This window comes from Marmota marmota, unplaced genomic scaffold (assembly GCF_001458135.2).
Source record: "Marmota marmota marmota unplaced genomic scaffold, marMar, whole genome shotgun sequence".
NCBI lineage: Eukaryota > Metazoa > Chordata > Mammalia > Rodentia > Sciuridae > Marmota > Marmota marmota.
In genome coordinates this window covers 12,137,826-12,157,986 of record NW_026000240.1, presented here as the reverse complement: position 1 = coordinate 12,157,986, position 20,161 = coordinate 12,137,826, and the positions used below count along the sequence as shown (strand labels likewise).

The 20,161-nt window shown below is 41.0% G+C and overlaps 1 protein-coding gene across 3 annotated transcripts in view; it reads right to left on the bottom strand.

Moving 5' to 3' along the window:
• Mme (membrane metalloendopeptidase) overlaps positions 1 to 20,161 on the bottom strand; it is a 123,891-nt gene that overhangs the window by 29,925 nt on the left and 73,805 nt on the right. For all 3 annotated transcript variants that reach the window (XM_048794224.1, XM_048794225.1, XM_015486928.2), the window contains exons 4-15: positions 19,138 to 19,299; positions 18,272 to 18,352; positions 18,077 to 18,172; positions 17,846 to 17,964; positions 16,380 to 16,445; positions 8,806 to 8,940; positions 6,852 to 6,953; positions 5,274 to 5,410; positions 5,072 to 5,165; positions 3,851 to 3,979; positions 2,868 to 2,966; positions 269 to 349 (exon numbers count right to left, since the gene is read on the bottom strand). In XM_048794224.1, the coding sequence (XP_048650181.1) occupies positions 269 to 349; positions 2,868 to 2,966; positions 3,851 to 3,979; positions 5,072 to 5,165; positions 5,274 to 5,410; positions 6,852 to 6,953; positions 8,806 to 8,940; positions 16,380 to 16,445; positions 17,846 to 17,964; positions 18,077 to 18,172; positions 18,272 to 18,352; positions 19,138 to 19,299 (1,301 nt within the window). The remainder of the gene's footprint in view (positions 1 to 268; positions 350 to 2,867; positions 2,967 to 3,850; positions 3,980 to 5,071; positions 5,166 to 5,273; positions 5,411 to 6,851; positions 6,954 to 8,805; positions 8,941 to 16,379; positions 16,446 to 17,845; positions 17,965 to 18,076; positions 18,173 to 18,271; positions 18,353 to 19,137; positions 19,300 to 20,161) is intronic.

The window sequence follows — 20,161 nt, the reverse complement described above, 5'->3', positions numbered from 1 at the left end:
ACACCTTGATGTCCCCACCCATGCTCTCCAAAGAGTTTCCTCACTGTGCTAAAAATGGAATGTGCACAGAGCAAAGTAACAAAGACCAAGCGTCCAGGCTCAAGAAACAAAGGGCTGAGACAAATATAGCCTGGCGACAGTGTAAAAGCCTTTATATAGTAAGACCTACGGTTTTAGGTTATTCACCTAATTTCTGGAATCCCCTAGCTAGAAATGACATTGCCACCAGCCCCAGATGTCACTAGCCAGAGTCACTGCAGAGACTTACCTGGAGGTATTCATTATTCAGTTTGTTATCATTTGAAATAATGTCATCAGGGTAGCCGATTCTTTCTTTAATTGCCAGGGCCTATGAAACATATAACACCGAAAGTCAGGATTATTATGCAACTTTCAAATACACAGGTTACAATATGCCCATGACCAGCCATTGAACAGCTCAATCCATACTGTTTGCAAAAAGAGTATCTGATAACACTGGACCCCAGTTCTTTGCAATGGCTCCTTCCCTGGGTTAAAAAATAAACAAAAATCAGGTTTGAAATTTATCTTCTAATACCTTATTACAGGCTGCAGCTTTCCCAAGAAAACCAAAATGGAAACCGACAGAAATCATCATTCCGCATGTATTGTATTTCTATGAACCTTTTTCTCAGAAAGACTTTTCTCTTCAATTTTATAGGAGTAATATTTAGAGCTTCCATTCTCGCAAGATATAATTATCTTTCCACTTCATTGATTTGGCTGAGAAAACAGATAAGGGCTTCTTGGGTTTAGTGTTAATATTCTTCCTGAATATTGGTTCCTGGAGTTTTTATGTTCTCCAAAGTCAGTGTGCCTGTCTGCCCAAGGTAAATGAGTGACAGTAATTAAACAGGCAGAAAACAGAGTTTTCCTGTCAGCCCAGCTCATATGTACCTTGGGAACTTGATTTATTTAAATTTTTGTTACTTTAAAAATATTTTACTTACTCTGATTATTTCATTATTATCGCTTGTTAACTACTTGCTATTTCTAATTTTTAAATTTCTTTCTTTTGTCACAGACATTTGTCGTTAAATAATCTAATGAGTTTCGTTTTTTCATGGAGAATGAGGCCTATATCTCTGAGATTTTGGTTTGTCATCCAATGAGTGTCTTGTTACAAATCTGTTGCATAAGCCCAGGATTTCCCCTGGTGCCAGGCAGCAAACGTGCCACTGTGGTCACTTAAACCAAGCCCATTTTCTTGCAAGTGAACCCAGTACTGGCTCTATGCAGATCCACCCCTCATAGACATTTTCCCATGTGTTCTCAAGGGCACCCATCCTACAGACAGTAAAAGGTACTACAAAAAAATAAAAAAAGACTTGCTATTAAGAACTTTGGGTAAATACTGAGGGAAGAACAGCAAGCCGCTTTCCTTGTCGCAGGACTTCTTAGAATGAAAACAGGTTTGATTCTAAGGTTAGCATCTTGGGTTACTGTAAGTATCTAACAAGAGGATTTTTTGATTTATTCATTCACATCAAGATGTTCACATCCTCACCAAGAACCAGGTACTTTGTACAGGGCTGAGGATACAATCCTGGATAACATTTCCTACCCCCACAGAGCTTATTACAAGGAGCAGTGATAGCTAGGCAGTGAAAGAAATACAAACATATGTTAGTATGGTGCCATGGAATCATGTTAGAAGCACACACCTAACAGGGGAAGCCATCCATAGGAGCATTTCCTAAACTCTTTGGACTACTGGTCTCTGGTGGAACAAGGGGTAGGTCCAGTGTTTAGTGACACCATTTTGGAAATGCTGATCTAGAACAATCCCAACTGGTTATCTCAAAAAGAATCACATCATAGACAGCTAAGTCATCAAAGAACCAGCACAGCCAGAGGGACTGGTGATGGGAAGATAGATGCACTGTCAGCTTACTCCATGGGCTTACCCGACCCAGGACTCCTGAGAGAGCGGAAAACGAATACTACTTCCATGTGACTTAATTTTGAAAGAGAACTAGACCAGAGGTGGATTGCAGTAGGTTTTTTATGGACTCCAATATCAGTTCCAAGAAAGGCCTGCTCTTCCTGTTACTCTAACTGCAGGGGAATACTCGAGCAAGTGGATGTTGCTCTGGAGGCAGGTTGGGATTTTACAGGTTCCACCCCCTCCCTGGATTTTTTAGTGATAAAGACAAATGATCACAGTAAACTCAAGCCTAGAATTCCTTAGGAATCTGGTGATTTATTCTTATGCAAGATATTACAACTTCCAGGAAAAGCTGCATCTGAAGGGTAAACCAGAATAATTATAAAAAGGTTTCTTTGATATGCCTTTAACTGCAGATGGTAAAACAGGTGAATAATGCACCACATTTCATTATCTTGAACAGGAACTTAGTATTTCCTCCTGTGTAGCTCATGCAAAAATGTTTAACTAGAAATTTACACATCATACTGTAATGGGACATCTTGAAGAATGTCATTGAGCCATTGGTAGGAACATTTCAGGTCATGTTTTATAGGAGGATCAAAATATGAGCCACTGAAATATTATCCTTTAATTCTTTATTTGCTCTATATATTTTCCCAAATCCCCCTTACAGGAAAGGGAAATGTCAGCGCTTTAGTTTAAAGTTTTAAACTAGGTAGGCATGGCTGTTGAAAATGCTGATCTAGAACAATCCCAACTGGTTGTTCTACAGAGACAAAAGGTGAAAATCACAGGACAAATGTTTCTGCCGTGAGCACCGTTCCTGGAGACGCTGACTCTTAGAGGAGACTGTGGTTCCCTCATGCATTCTATGATCATGTCTTTTCCTGACTACGTCTAGGGTTCCCCTTTCCCTGCACAGAACTTTCTCTCTGCCGGTTCTTCTTGATCTTACCTTTTCTTCAGCTTTCTTTTTCGTTTCAGCATCCATCCAAGTGAGGTCATCTAAAGTCTGAATAAACACTTCCCGGATCTGTGCAATCAAATCCTCAACCTCAGATCCAAAGAACAGAAGCCAAATTTAAGCCATTAATTCATCCTTTGTAACATGCGTATTTTTTGTCATTTGTTGTTTTGTGATGCTGGGGATCAAACTTAGGGCCTTGCACATGCTAAGCAAGTGTTGTACTACTGAGCTGCAGCCCCTGCTCCCATAACACAAATTAAAAAAAAAAAAAAAAAAAAAAAACACAGAGCTACACACTGTCTTGATATGACCTGATGCATCAAAACATACACATTTACAGACAAACTATGATGCGGACAGATGTATATATGGGATCATTATATTTCAAAGCAATATTGCTACTAATATTCCTGATTACATAGATATTAACATGAACATTGATTAAAAAAAAATCTTCCAAATGTAATGGTTCCCATTATCATTACAAGAACTAACAAAACGTTAGCTGTCACTGCCATCAGTGATTTAGTTAAGCATTTGAAGTAGCATTTCAACAAATTCTGCCAACACAGCATTAAGTTCTACTGTCTTCATTCCAGAAACAAAGGGGTGAAGTTGTTATACTTCCAACACACTCTGGCTTACTTCCTATGTGTTTAAGAGAGCCCTAGATCTTGGTCCTCGTTGATCTTGGCAGAGTTCATAAATGACTGTGGGTAGAACGTGACAGCTACGCTAAACACTCAAATTTGGAAAATAGACTGTTGTGTTGAACTGGACAGTACAGGGCCAGGCACATAACCAGACTCCTGGGGGACAGAGGAAGAGATTCATTAGGAAACAGGGGCCTAGTGGGATTCAGAGCTTCTCTGACAGGTTGGTAAAATTCTAGCTGTGCTTTTGTGACTGCCCACCATGCGGGCAGGCTGACGGAGCACTGTAGCCGGTGGTGACTGTCCCAAAAGCCTTACCACGTGCTTACTCTCCCCAGCAAACGCTGCCTCCACATACAGCCTTCCCACTGCGTTTTCCATATTCCCGTTGACATAGTTTGCGCAGCGTCTCCAGGTGGCGGTTTCAGCTGTTGTGCCATAAATGGCCTAGAAGAGAGAAAAAGAAAATGCGCCTTAACCAGGAGCTGAGGGCCAGTGCACAGGCTGCACATGCCTCTACCCTCCATGCCCCAGGTGACTTCTGGCCACAGTGCTCACTGCCCACTAGGCTGGTGTCCCTAGCCCACCATCGAGTGCAGTCCCACTGGAACGTTCACTTAAAGTGATCTGAGAACAAGGTATATGTCCAGAGGCACGTCCCAGCAGAACTTTTGGCTATTATAAGTTAATATCCTTCTAGAGAGCTTTAGGGAAAAATATACATCATGTCTACACTGCATAAACATAAACGGGAAGAAATGTTCAATGGATGTAACAGGGGAGATCTTATACCCAAGAAAACGCATTTCTGCTTTTTAATGGTTTATCTGAGCTTCTAGTACTTAAGAAAATCTGTGCATGTATATAAATTGAAGTATCATTAAGGGGATTCACCTAGGTAAGGGAAATTGAGCACAATACTATTTTGTATTCTTGAATTTTAAACATGTGTGACTATATTATCTTTTTAAGGGTAAAAACTAGAACTTGCAGAGTTTTATTTATTTATTTTTTGCACCAACCAATATATCTTCTAGAATTTCGCCTTCCTCAATCCCTACTGCCCGCTCTCCTGGCAACAGAACTGAAATGATGACCCTTTACATAATGTACGTACAGCCTCAGGAAAGCTTCTGAGTTCTAGTTCTGGCTAGGTATAGTGTCACTGGACTGTCCACATCAAGGAAGTCCATCTGAGCTAATGGTCCAGGGGCACCTGAAAAGAAGTGACTTGAGAAGGCACCCCTGCAACAGCTTCTAGCACAACCACAACTGACACCGATGCCACAGTCTTCCCTGAACTGCTCACATAATCACAGTTAATGCCTTTCAGGGCCAAGTGACCACCATGTCATAGGACTGACAAAGTCCAGGAAGACCAACCTCTTTCTAGCCATCGCATCCTCAATACGATCACCAAGACCTGGCAGCTTGTCACTTGGCAGTGATCACCACATCCTAGCAGTAGACACACCAAGCCTTCAAAACCAAGAGCTCTTTATGCTTTAAGTCTTAAGAAAAGAGAGATTTTTTCTTCACCTTGCGGAAAGCATTTCTGGACTCCTTGTAGGTTCGGTTGAGGCTGCTTACAAGATCCATTATGAACCTCCAGGACATTAAATTTTGAAGATCTCTGTATAAAAAAACCCACCACCCAGCAACAGAAAAGATGAGGCTGCAGAGCTTCTACAGAGTGATATGAAATGCAAACTTTGAGGGTGTGGCACCCTGACATACCTACCTGGCAGAATATTTGGTAAGAATAGGCTTAAGTTTGGTTAAATATTCTGGAGCATAAACAACCACATCTTCCTCATTTGGAATACTAATATTCACAGTTGACATGATTTCGTTTGTGAAATCTGACCAGCTGAAAGGCTGGAAGAAAAGCAGACACAGAACATTCAGTGATCATGCATTTCTCTTCTGGGCTCCAAGATCCCATTATAGTCAGACAGTCAGATATGGAGGCGTGTCAGCCTTGTCACCACGTGATTATCACAATGGCCAGTCTGTCATTTGTTTGGGATATTTCCTCAGTTGTTTCAATTAGCTTTTGAATAAAAATTAGTTCTGTAACCTGATTATTTAGATAGCGGAATTCAACCGCCCACTGAAGAGCAAACACAAGGCTCACAGAAAAAACAATCAGAAAATAGAAGGAAAAGAAAACTTAGCTTTCAAACTAAAACTTCAGTTTATGCAAATACAGAAAGGTGTATAGGGTGTTTTGTCTTTGTACTCCATACAGGTATGGTTATGTCAAAATGAATCTCAGTATTACGTGTAACTACAGTGCACTCATAAAAACGTAAAAAGTGGGTATTAATAAACAGGTCCTTGCAACACAGTAATGCACCTGTGTAGAGATCCTGCTGCAAATGAAAACATGCTTAGTGCAGAGGTATGGGATGCTATGGAGCCCAACAGAAGGGCAGGTTTCAAGCTATTCATGCCAGGCATGTTCCAGAAGCTAAGGTGAGAGTTGCCAAGAGATGGAACTTATCATTCTTTAAATGGTGAGTTGAGCATGCCTAAGATGGTCAGTATCTCGGACCCTTCGCTATGCACACACTTAGTAACTTAGGGTGCTGTACTGTATTTGTGACTTCCCAAAACATACCACCAAACACATTGTATTAAAAGTTCTACATACAAAATGTCAAACTCAGTACGTTACACCCTTTAAAAAGTCCTCATTAATGAGAATCAGTGCCTGAGGGAATTCTGTCACCAACTGTGGGACATCCCACGTTTCCATGGATGTGCCTCATGTCCCATCTGTGTGCATCATCTAAGATGCAGGAGCCACTGCCCAGCCCAGGGAGAGGTGAATCCAAGAGACATTTCTCCTCTCATTTCTGCCTCTACTTCTCTTTGTTGTTCTGAACACTGCTATAGTGGTTGGATAGGAATCTGGAATGTCCTGTGACTTCCCTGTTTCACTGTCTGCCAGCCAACAACCAGTGACTATAGCAGTCCCTCAGAGAGGTCTTCACTTTCTCCAAACCCTCTTCTACCACAGTGTCTAATATTATTGCCTACCTGCCTTGAGAGGAATTTTACCTTTGAAATTCATTCTAACTAAATATAAATATGCAATAAGCCATTAAATAATATATAATTATGACTTCAGAGAGTCTTTCTTCAGGTGCTATCACGAACTCAAATGGCTGGTGTCCTCTAAATTCATTCTGGAGTTCGGTTTATTTCAAATCAATAAGAAATAAACAAAATTCTAAAAAGATAGTATTTTATATGGCAGGTTTCAATTTTAGGAAATGGTTCAGGAAGAGGGCACATAAAATTTGCTACTTACCTTCCCATTGATCTCTAGTGAAAAGTTATTCTGCACCTGGGCCAATGTCATTTTGTTATAGAGAGCCATTGGGTCATTTCGATCTTCAGGTTTAGACGTTGCCTGTGGATATAATTTTTGATCATTGTTTTAGAACTACGACCTTCTTTAGAAAACTATCACTATGAATAACAGAAACAGAAATATAAGTATCATACAGTTTGATTTGGTTTCTATATTGTACTTGTTTTGTAATTTATTTTGTCTTACGACAAACTTAAGAGATTTTGTGTGTAGTTAGTGACAATGATTGATATCTGGTTGCAAATGAAGCTTAAAATTCTTCAAAAATATTATGCTAACTGCCCAAGCCACATAGGCGATGTATATGGGCTCTGGTTAATGGGAGCTCAGTGGTCTCTGCATTGTTTCATATTATGGCTTTTGGGGAGAGATCTCAGATACTCTGCCTCCCACTCCTAACCTATCACTCAGTACCCTAGTTGAAATTTAGCCAAGAAAACCAAAGTGCCATAGTGGCTACAAGTTGCAGCAAGTGGGACAGAAAAGTCCTAGCACGGCCCAGAGCCAGGCCGTAAGCCGAGGGGAACAGCAGCACATGTAGCTGTTGGGCCGTCTTCTCGTCCTGCCCAACTTATCTCGTGCTCTACTTTTTTCCTATTTTTTTCCACTGATTTCAAAACAGGAGAAAAAAAATTATGATAGTAACTCCCAATTAGTTGTCAAAATGAGCAAAATCAAATTTAAGTGAAAAGGGACAAAAGGTGAAGGCTTAACTGGGAATTATTCCTCAGTGACAATGGCTCCAAAGTCCCCTGTAGGTAACTTATTACTCATTTACCAAAAATAAGTGTCACTGAACATCACCTGCAGGAAGCATGGGTGCTGAGCACTGCTTCAAGATGACAAGGACCCAATGCCAACCTCAGAATTCAAAACGGGGCAAAAATGCAGTCCCAGAGAATTCTGAGGTGACAGAATTACCACTGCTGAGCCAAAGCTGGTCAAAAGGGGATATGGGCCGGGAAAGCAGAAGTGGTAAAATCCCAGGGCAGGAAACTATTCTCTTCCAGCAATTCTGTTCCCAGCAGAGAACCACATGTCCCCGATCACACTGTCATGCCTCATGCCTCACGACGGTGGTTCAATGTCAGCTGCTGCTCTAGGCAGTCTGTCTCTGATTAGGGGTCTGTGGTTTCATGTAGCCCCAGAGAGCCAAGAGTGCCCTCCCAGAACTTCACCCAAGATTCTGATGAGGCCAGATGGCAGCAGTGGTTGGTGGGGACCTGTGGGTGGAAGGTGGTTGTTTATAATGTCACTGAGCTCTGTGGTCTTAGACCGAATCTGAGCAGGGGGTCAATGAGTAACCTGAATGCCCCATGGACCACAGGGCTCCTCAGTGGACTGTCAAGAAGAAAGTGCAAACTCAGACTCCATGAGCGGAGTGTGTCTGGGGCCAGAGAAAAACACATCCTGTGGCTCCTTGGCTGCTCTGGTGGTCTTCGGTGAGGCAGCCTGCCAGTCTGAACTCAGTGGTGCCACACTGACCATGAGCATGTGCACTTCTTAGCAAATGGATGGAGACTATTTTAAATTAAAACGTAATAAAATTGTTGAGAAAACTAATGTAGCTTTGCATGTATCTAAGTCTCAAGGCATCTAATAGTCTGACTGTGATGGTAGGATCTTGATGTAACCACTTATAATGATTAAGTGCATCTTGTTCACATTTGTCAAATCTAGCATGTCTCTTGGATGATGAGAACCCAGTTTATTATAAGATCCTATAGCTCCAAAGATCTTCTAGAAGTCAATGGTCCATCACCATGGTAAACGTTTTTATCACTTGGTTAGAAAGTTACACTTTTACCCTTAAACTATGATAGGGGAAAGAAAAAAAAAGGGGGGGGGGTGTTGACATTATTCAGTATATCAGAAAAAAATTGTGTTTTACATTGGCAATTTCTTTTTCCAATTCCATAACTCTATTCATTTCTGAAGAAATCTGCTTTTCATCAATAGGCAATCCTTCTTCCAGACGAATCAATTTGGCCACAGAAATCATAAAATCCACATATGCTGTACACGCCTGCAAGAAATAAACAGCAAATTGCTAGAGAAACTTCTAAATATTCATCATAACTCTTCAGTAAACACTGGTTTTCAATTCATGTTAATATTTGGTAGCAGATAAAGCACAGTAAAATAGAAATCCTATCCTAAGTGCCAGAAGAAATGACCTGCACAGATTCTTAGAAGGTCAATTCGTCTTTTAATTGGGGCTTAAAGCAAAGTAATAAAGTGTCACTTTGAAAGTACTAAGTAATTTATAGCTATCAGCAATTAAAATAAAGCATGATCTCATCTTGTTTAAAAAATTACTCAAAACTGAACTCCCTGGCACCAGCTTTTCTTCTGGTAAAGCAGGCGAATGTGACCAAGAAAAACACACCATACAACTTGGGGCTGGGCCAAGCCTCCTATATTCCAAGACCGGGTACCTGGGGGAAGGCTAACGTGTGTGCCATGAGGTGCTTCACCTTTTCAGTTTTGAGAGGGTTTTATATTCCTACTATTCAATCAGAAGTGAAAGAGGAACCTCTGCTGCCTGACTGCCATGTCCTGAGCTGCTCTCCACCACCATGCCCTTCCGCCATGTTGTTCTGCCTCCACCAGAGCTTGGAGTCAGCTGACCATGGACTGAACCTCTGAAACCACCTTAGACTGTACTTTAAACACACCTAAAATTGACATGGAAAAAACTCCTAGGAGGGCAATTAGGTCTTGGAGATTTCATATTTGCTCATGTGAAAGGACTAAAAACAGAAGTGAGCATGTATAAATCTGAGCATTCACTTGGACTCACCATTACCGGTAATGGTGTCGGCTATGTTTGTATCAAGAAAATTAAAGACGGTGGCATCACTGACCCAATTAAAACCACCTGGGTGGGGGATCTTATTGAATTCATCAATGGAGAAAATATCATTGGATGGTGTCACTATGAAGTTGCTAAGAAGTTAAAGGAAATTTTAAAAAAGAAGAATTCTTTACCATGAAGTTAACAGAGACTACACAGGCATTTGAAATAGGATCAAGGTCAAAAGCTGGAAGGTTGTTCACAAAGTTGGTGCTGTAAGAGGGACACTTGGTCTGAAGGTCAAAATGTCCTGCCACTGTGGAAGAAATGGTGTGAAGAGAACCCAGAATTGAAACACAGTGGACATAAAACCAGACTACCAAAAAATTTTAAAAACTTAAAAGAATATTAAAAATACCCAAACATGTTTTTTACTGAAAATTTTAATAATAATTTTAGGAAGAAAAAATGTTTTATATCAATACACAAAATAAAAACTGTCTTAAAATTATTATTCCACAGTTATCTCATCCTTATAAAGTTTCCTTTTTGATATTTTTATAATATACACATCATATAATACATGTGTGTAATTCGTAAAAATATATATATATATATATATATATATATATATATATATATATATATAATAAAGTTAAATAAAAAGTAAATAACAACAAAAAAAGAGGAATCCTCATGTTGCTCATCAGTGTGAGGACACATCTGAATTGACAGTGGTTCAATATCAACCTAAAACCAATAGGGAGATAAAAAATATTTGTCAAACAAGGGTTAAGCAAAATGAGCAGGGCACAGTGGTGCATACCTGTAGTCTTAGCAGCTCAGGAGGCTAAGACTGGAGGATCATGAGTTCAAAGCCAGCCTCTGTAATGTAGCGAGGCTCTAAACAACTCAGCGAGACCCTGTCTCTAAATAAAATATAAAAAGGGCTGGGGGTGTGGCTCAGTGGTTAAGTGTCCCTGAGTTCAATCCCAGTATGGGGAAAAAGAGAGAGAGAGAGAGAGAGAGAGAGAGAGAGAGAGAGAGAGAGAGAGAGAATTAAGCAAAATGTATTATTATCAGTGTGGAAGTCAAGAGGTTTAGATACTGCCTGCCTATGATCTTTATCCCTGTGGAGAGGAGCCCTTTCCTTCCATGAATGCGCTGTAATGATCTAGGACTCTGCCTAGCCTCTCATCTATCACCCAGCTACTCAATAGCATAAACTAGTTTTCAGCTGTGAGTCTATATTAAAAACCTAGTCACTAAGGTAACAGGAATGAAAAGATAATTTTATATATCTTCTTGATAACTCCATTCTTTTCCTATTAAAAGGTAATCAGAACTCTTGTTTTGCTTGGGAGTAAATAAGTATGTCTGACTTCACAACTCATGGGACCAACTTATTCCAAAGTATAAACACAAAGTGCTTTGAATTAACTGTATTTCAAAGCATACAAATCCATCTGCCTTCAGCAGGGAATCACTACTGGCTATGAAAGAGATGGTAATGTGAATTTTCCAATATCAATGTACTGAGATTTTCTTTACTATATGAGATGCTTTTTTGTTAATGAGGTGAGCAGACAATAACAGGATCCTCCTGAGTGCTTTGTTGCTTCTACTTCAATATCTTTATCTTCCCAGATGTATTTAAAGACCCTGGGACTTGGGTGTAAGGCAAGCTCTAGAACTCTGGACCATGCTTCTGGCCTGCCGAACTGGGACAGTTTCTCAGGAAGCTGGTTGATATGGTCTCACTACCTTCTTGGATGAGTACTCATCTAGCTCTGTGGAATATTCTCTCCTCCTTTACCTACTCCACTGTGACTGACTGACCTATGTCTTAGCATTTTGATTATCTTTCCTGGCTTCTGGAATTATCTCATAGTTGTCAGAAATAAGCATACCACTGCAATTAAATCCTTTTTACAAGACATGATTCTGCCATAAAGTTTTAGTTTTCTTTCTTAAGATGCTGGGATAGGGAAAATGCCAAAGAATTTTAATTGCTGTGATATGGGGAGAAGGTATTAACCCATATTTAAACATTTAATAGTACACTGGCCAGGTTATTTTAAAAATTGAATTTTTCTTTCTTTTATTTTCTTTTTTTAAAATGACTAAGAGAGTATTTAGTTGTCAGGACACAGGCCAGAGTCAGTGGCCATGATGACGGGCCTAAGTCAGTTTCTGAAAAAGAGAGTCAGTGATACTTTGGTTAAAAAAGAATCCACCAAAATATCTATGCAGCCCTTCCTTAAACAAAACAAAACAAAACAAAAACTACAGCATATCCCAGCACTTATAAAAACAGTTTCAAAGGGGTAATTGGTTTTAAAATGTTAGGTAAAATCCATATAATAGCAATCTTGTAGGGGGTTAAATCTGCCACTCTTAATGAGATATTTACTAATATTAACACCATAGATTGCTACTCTAATCAGAACTATCTCCATTCTACAGGACCAGGCAAGGGGATTTATAAACTGGCTTTTTACTTCTAAAGGGGAAGCCTCCTGGGGAAAAAAAAAAAAAAGTTGATGTTTGTTAGAGTTACCAGAGAAGAAGAGAGCAGTGTCATTTGATTGCTATGCTTCAAAATTTAGTATGGTTGCTAATAAATGATAGTAAGACCCAGGGAGGAAGAGGAAGCCCTCCAGTCTGACTGGCTGATATCTGGGTACCTTAGTGAGCCAAGTGCCTGTGGACCAGGGGTTTTACTTTCAGAGATTCTGTTCAAAGTACCCCAGTTCTTACTAATTTTCTGTCTTTCCTTTCCTAGGAAGAAAACCTACACAGGGAAGTAACTGGGAAATCCTGGAACAATGCTATTCTTAGCCACTGAGGCTGGGAGACACTTAAGTGTTGCACAGGAAGTGTGTCAGGGGAACACAGGAATATCAAGCAGGAAAGATATGTTTCCTATCAAAAAGTCTTGGGTACTTCCTGGTTTGAGCAGCATGTTGAGTAGCACCCAGCTGCCCAGCAGAGAGACTCGCTCCCCACAGAGGAACTGCAAGGGCACAATCATTTGGCACCCCTCTGTTTGGAAATGAGAAAAAGCTCATGCACAAGGCCCTAGGTTCAATCCTCAGCATCACACACACACACACACAAAAAAAAAAAAAAAAAAAAAAGAAATGAGAAAAAGCCTCAACCCAAGCAGGACTCTAGGGAAGGAGAATCACAGAACCTGAGAAGATGCACCTTGGAATAGCATGGGGACTGTCTGGGGTTCCATCAAGTTATCAGAAAGAACCAGGAGATTCATACAAGAACTTCTAAGGCTTATAACATATGTTGGGGAAGTTGCATGTAGACCTTTTTACAAACTGGTATTTTGAACTGATTCTGGACGAGAAGGCAGATGACCATTCACAAAGATGAACATGTGGATTGAGATTTCTACTGTTCTTTTTAAATATCTGCTGCCCTTGTACTTTTAGTCCTGTCCAACTATGTTAGCTTTCTCTTTACAGAGGGAACAAAGAGCCATGGGTAGTCTCTTTTTCTCTTATACTTTTATTCTAGATTCTACAACTTCCCTCTACTTCTGGGGAGAAAATGGCCACATATCATCTCTATCTGATCAAAAACCAAAAGTTCACATTTCTATTATTGGACAATCTATCTAAAATTTTAGGGCACTCAGGAAATAGAAAAGAAAATATCTTCGTTTTGATGTATCCACAAAATAGTAGCAAAGCGAATTCAACAATACCTTAAAAAGACCAGTCACCATGATCAACTGGATTATCCCAGGGATGCAAGAATGATTCAATAGACATAAATCAATAAATATGCCACACCATATTAACAAAATGAAGAGCAGAACCAACACGATCCCTCCATAGATTCAGAAAAAGCACTTGACAAAAACCCAATATACATTCACCATAAAAAACCCTCTAAAATCATAAGTACATAAAGAATTACTTCAGTACAGCAAAGGCCCTATATAACAAGCCCACAGTTAACATCATGCTCAATGGTGAAAAATTGAAAGCTTTCCCGCCTAAAATCAGATACAAGACAAGGATGCCCCACTTGGATACAACATAGTCCTAGAAGTCCTTGGATACAATATAGTCGCTTTTGGTTTTTGAACAGATAGATGATACTTGGCCATTTTCTCCATAGAATCATAGGGAAGTTGTAGAATCCAGAATAAAACTACAAGAGAAAAGAGACTCTTTGTTCCTTCTGTAAAGAGAAAGCCACTTGCAAACAACATAATCCTAGAAGTCCTAACCAAAGCAATTAGATAAGAAAAAGAAATAAATGGCATCTGCATAGGAAGGGAAGAAGTGAAACTATCTCTGTTAATCTCACATACAGAAAACCCTGAAGACTCGACCAAAAACTTTTAGAACTAATAATAATTATAAAAATCAACACAAAAAATCTGTTAGCATTCCTATACACAAAAAATGAGATATCTATAAAATAAATTAAGAAAACAATCCCTTTTACAATAGCATTAAAAAATGGAAGTAAATCCAACCAGGTCTTAACAGAGCATGTGAGTGGCCACTCAGTCCAAGATGACATTTCTGGCTCCTTTACATTTAGCCGCAGCCACAGGGTAATGTGCTACAGAATGGAAAGTATGCAACTTTTGCATCACTAACATTAAAGGAAACTCTCTACCCCATTCCTTTTTTTTATTTTTCCTGTGGCCTGAAGTGTAAACACAGCCTTGGTGAACCGATTGTGACCAAACAGAGGGACGTGAAACACCAGATGAGCTATGTTCAAGTCATGGCGTCAAAGAAAGCTGGGTCCCAGACCTTCTCCTGATGCAGAGCTTGCCCACTCACCTGTGCTGACTGCCTGCTTCTGGACTGGAGCAGAAGACAGAAATAATCTTCGATCTTGCTTGAACTACTGTATTTTTGAGTCTTTATTATTACAGCATAGCTAAGACCCAAGCATTAAGCAAAGCTAAGTGCCTCCAGGGACCCACAAGTTCACGTGTGTCAATGAGTATCTAGAACTGGAGGACAAAGGCTCTATCTGAAGGGAGCCGTGGGAGCACGACTCTGCCCTGTCCCTGCCATGTGAGAGCGCAAGCTGAGGGTTCCACTCCTTCCACTTTAAATTATCAAGCACGAGCAAGTAAAATCTTCTGACTTTGTGAACAACTGACAACTGCCCCAAAAGTAAGAAGTAAAACAAAGCAAACCCTGCAGGTTAAACAAAATGCCTCCACATCAGATCAGGCCCCAAACTGCCAGTCTGCACTCTGACCTAGGCTGTGGAATGACACTAAATATAAAATGCACCACCATCTCAATAACATCTCTTTGAAAAGCAAAAAAAAAAAGAAACTTTACCACCTTGGCTGCTAGGTGTACCTGGATATCAGAAATGTAAAAACATGAGAAAAAAAGTGTCTTTGGGTTGGAAACAACTGATGTTCATAAGAGCGCAATCCTAAATATGAAAAGCATCTCAGTTGATGATTATGGTAACACAGTATAATGAGCCAAAAATCCCTTAATCTCTTTCAAATCCGAAACAGGAAACAGCTGGACATCTCTTAGAGCCAATAGCTGCAACCCACACAGTAATTAGACAACTCAAATCTCCCACACTACTGGACTCTCTCGCTATTAATTGTGGCCACTGATACAATACAATGAATACCTTTTGCTTCATTTCAATGTTGTGTCGCCACTCAAAAAGATACCTAATTAAGCAAAATACAATTTCTTACTAGTACCACTTCTTAATGTATCATGCTTACTGGAACGTATTTTAATAATTTTTATACAGTATAATCCGAAACCACGTGTTTTTTACACTGTGCCTTTTTCTGTGGGACAGAAGCAGCATGGTCCAGTCATGCCCCACCGTTTGGTTGCATTAACCTCAGAATGTTGGTCGTATCAAACACGAAACTTAAAAACGACCATTCTTTGAATTCACTTTTAAATGTTTATAGGCGGATGGGCTGTGAAGTGATCTGAAATCTGTAACATTTTTGTCATGGACTAAACTGCTCTTAGTTATTGTAATGTCATAAAAAAATAGTTATGGTGACTGTGAAAAAAATAACTAGGCAAAATAAGTGGCAGGCATAGACATTTAGCTAATAATTTTAGATAAGAAGCAACTTCAATCAAACCATCACACTGTGACCCACTAGGACCAACTTAACTTCCTTCTGGATTGTGGAATTATGAGGAAGGTGTGCAGGACCAACCTCTTCCCTGGTAACTAGGAACACACAATGTTCCGTTCCTGGCTTTGCCTCCTGCTGCTCCTGCCATCAGTGATGCAGGACCTGGTCAGCAGCCCCAGGAGGCAGGGCTGGGAGGCAGGTAGGAAGCTCCCCAGGACGCCCAGCCTGTCCTGCAGGCTAACAGTGGGACATGATGTCCACAAGCCAGCTGACCAGTTAGTCAGGAGGGCATTTCCCCGACTGCACAGTCCTCAGAAGAGTCCAATGAGAATGTTCTAGAAGGGTGCCTTTCATTGCATCAATCAATCCCTGGTCCTGTTAGAAGTAGTTTCACTAACAATGTGTGATTTTAAGTGTCCTGAGTAAAGAACGTAAGAAGGTGTTTAAATTTGGTTCTAGTCCTTTTCATTATCTGTAGGGTTATGCCAGATGGTTCTCTAGTTTGTTTCTGATTGTGATTCCTCCTCCTTTTATTTACCTCTTTGTAGATTCCAGTGCATTCATAGTAGTCCATGGAAGGGAGGCCAAGTCGAGGTTGGTCAAACTGTAAAACACACACCAAGGCAAACATATCACTCAGCAGATAGGAAACAGCTGGACAAAATACAAGCCTGCCTGTTGATGTGCGTGTAATACCAGTCGTCTGGCTGCTTATGAGGGTGAGGGTCAGAACTGAGTACAGGCCTCGTCAGGAGACAGCTTTCCCACTGCTCACAGTGTTAGATGCAGGGGGAGTTAGACAGTCTGGAGGACTGTCTGTGGGTATGCAAGGGAGACTGAAGAGTACTTGAACAGAAAGTTTGCTGGGAAGGCTTCCTAAATGCAGAGCAGAAGGTATAGAGCCAAGGAGTTCCTGAATCATACACGCGCAGGTCTTCCCAGCCTCTGACACTCTGCACCCTCATTGGGAGACAGTTGTTCTGTTCCCACCCCTGGTTGGGACCCGCTCATACCCTTTAGGATTATTTGGCGAGCAGGTGGGGTGGGGGTGGAGACAATCTCGAGGGCAACTCTAGAATCTTTAGCTGGTGTGAATCTTGCAGAAGCTTCACCAGCTCCTCTACACAGAGGGACGGGTAAGACTCCTTCTGCCCTCCCCACAGCTGTTCTGCTCAGGACTGCAGCAGGCAGAGGCACAGCCAGCAGGCAGGAGGAGACCCAGTGCGGTTCCAGTGCATCTGCCCACTCCAGGAGTGCACGGAAGAGCGAGCTGGGCACATACCTGCCGACAGCGCCCTGTGCACCACGTGGTAAAATGGGTACTCAGGCACATCAGAGCCCTTATGGGTTCAAGTGAGAACCCCAGGAGGTGCACAGGGGTTCAGAGGCACATCAATCAGTACAAGAAAAACCCACCTCAAAGGAACGTTACAGAAATAGCCCAAAGGCACCTCCACATGAAGGGCCCTGCTCCTTCCCCTTTTAGGCAACTCCTAAAATGAATGGTATCCCTCTTAACAATCCAATAAAGCCATTTAAAAAGAGTAGCATTTCGTTTACTTGAAAAAAAAAGTAAAGGTATTCTTCAGTGAGAACCAAAAGTGTGTTCACAATCTACATTGTTTTTGAAAGCAATGAGGCATTTTAGTTTCCAGACCTGCACTGTGTATGTAAACCAAAGCATGCTCTTTCCATGAAACCTACAAAGAAATAGGGGCTCTTCTCAGTGGGAGGAGCCTGGGGCCTCCTCTGTCATTTATTTTATGAAGGGAGAGGTATTTAAAACAGGTAGCAGAAGTGAGAGGTGAATGTTGGAAACATGGCATTAAAAAATACTTTCCAAATTCCAACTCCAGCTGTCAGCGACAGTGTAAATTTCTGACCCCGATGTAGAAGCAGTCAAAACGAAAACACATAGCATTTCTAAATACTAATAACAACAGTGCACCTGGAAGTTTTATTGAAATTTAAAGATAACTCTGGCTGTCTGCTACACAAACTTACATGAATTATATGGTGTGTGGAGTTCTTATCATCAGTGCCAATAAAAAAATTAATGAGGACTTTTTTCCCATATTTAGAATTCAATTGTGCAATAGATTTCTCAGCTGTCCAAGATGCACCTAAAGCAGTGAAAAGAGAAACATATCTTTAGATGCTTTAGTTCATTAATGACATCATAATAGATTTCATGTGGAAATTATTTGTTTAAAGAAAGAAGGAAAATGGCCTTACCGTATGTTTGTTCCCAGTTTTCTGTTGCTACGGGCCACCCATAAATATCTGGTAACAGTTTGAGCAGAGGCTGCCCGCCTCTCCTATCAATAGCAGCTTTTGAAAACAATGAAAATGAATTCAATGTGAAGTCTATGCATATTTCGGCACCAATAATTGCACACTCTTAATGAAATCAAAAGGAAGGGCACTTACTCTCATTGATACAAGACCTGTACAATGTTTTGGCTTTCTGCACTGCAACTATATCTTCAGTTTTGGGCTCCTGGAGGACATCTGAAACAGGGCATGTGATAAAATGCATCAATATAATTGCTCATTTGCAGGTGTAATCCATGTTTTAAACACTGGTTTAGTAAGAAAACTCGCTGTCCTCTCTCCCCATCCCAAACCCTATGGGAAAAACCAAACACCTGGGTCATTGTCCTTAGCACAGAACTGGGGGTTAGTTCCATGATTCAAGTCTTTTAAAAGGAAACCAAAATAACAGCACAGGGGAATTTAGAATGTAATGTGGATAGTCCTTTGGAAGGCTGGAATATAATGATCTTTGTGTGATTGTACTTTCACTGTTCCAAATCAATCAGATGAATTGTTCTACTTCTTTAGATATTAAAAAACAGCAATTTTTTTTCTACAAAGTCACTTCCAGAAAAGGAGAGAAAAGAGGCTAGAGATAGTAGGAAGTAGCCTCAACTTCTCGTTGGAGACAAAGCTTAGTAATGTCCTATAGCAACTTTAACACAGAGCTAGGGTTCGGGAGGCTATGGAAGGTTTTCAGTCGCAATCCCTTAATTGTTTTTCCTTTGGTAAAATGGCATCCAGGTACCATTTCTAGGGTTGAAGGAGTTTTATCATGAGCGTACCTACAAATGAAAGCAGAACACTAAGAGATGCCAAAACATCCATTCCAGTGTGGGCAGCCTGCACCGTGGCTCAGGGGTGGCCCAGGAGCCTGGAGGAATTACCAACTCGGATGTTTTGTGACGCTAAGAGCTTTATCTTAAAAAACAGACACCTGAAGAGCGATTCCTTGATGTACCAGCACAGTGGCCACTAACCTTTGAGAATAACTTCCAGCTCATCTCTTAAAATGTCAAAGTTGCTGTACCGGGAACTGGTCTCAGGAATGACGTTGCGCTTCAACCAGCCACCACAGGCGTATTTGAAAAAGTCTGTACAAGGCTCAGCTGTGGCATCCATGTTCTGGATCAGTCGAGCAGCTGCAAGACCAGGGAAAGGGCGAGAGAGGAGGGGTGTGGATGAGGAAGAAGGTGACACCTGGCTCCTTCTATGATCCCATTAATGGGACTGCTGCTCCTCTTCCACAACTGTCACCTCTGGTGGCTTGGTGAAGGCCCCCTAATCACAGTCCTCTTTCCCTTGACTATAGTTGGCTTGTTTTATTCTTGAGCCGACTGGGTCTTCCCACCCCGAGTCTCCCAACACCCTTCCCCCAAATAACTGAATTTCTTGCTAGCTGCTATTTGTGAAGAATAAAGAACACAAGTTGTCTCTGCTGTGACTCTCTGGGCCTGGAGATGACACAATCCCATTCCGTGCTGCAATAATGTTCAGTGACCTGCTCTGCAAGGTGCTGTGAATGCTGAAATGTCTCTGAGACTCTACAGGACGTAGGGTGGCTCCTGGATTTTTATCATTTTAGTGAGGCTCTGAAGCCAGTTATTACTCTTTGGATCTTGTTTACGAAATTTTTGCAATTCAAATGTGCATCCGCTTTGCCTATGTTTATGTAGAGCCTGTCACATGAAATTGGCTGTGAGCTTGTTAGCTTTTCTCGTGTCCACTCTTTTATCTCTGGGAACTTTGATGAAAATGCAAATCCCCCAACATGGAGCCTCCATGGTGTGCAAGACACTGACTGCTACGTGTGGCTGTGGGTGGACAGATGTGAGAAATGCGAAGCACTGTCACCAAAGACGAGAATGTGGCCCCGTGCCCGAGATGCCTCCTCCTCGAGGAGAGGACACCCTCCTACGGCCCCCCTCACTTTCTTTCCCATAATAAGTTGAACTGTTTTGCAATGAAAACAAAAGAGCAATTGAGAATTCATGGGTATCAAGA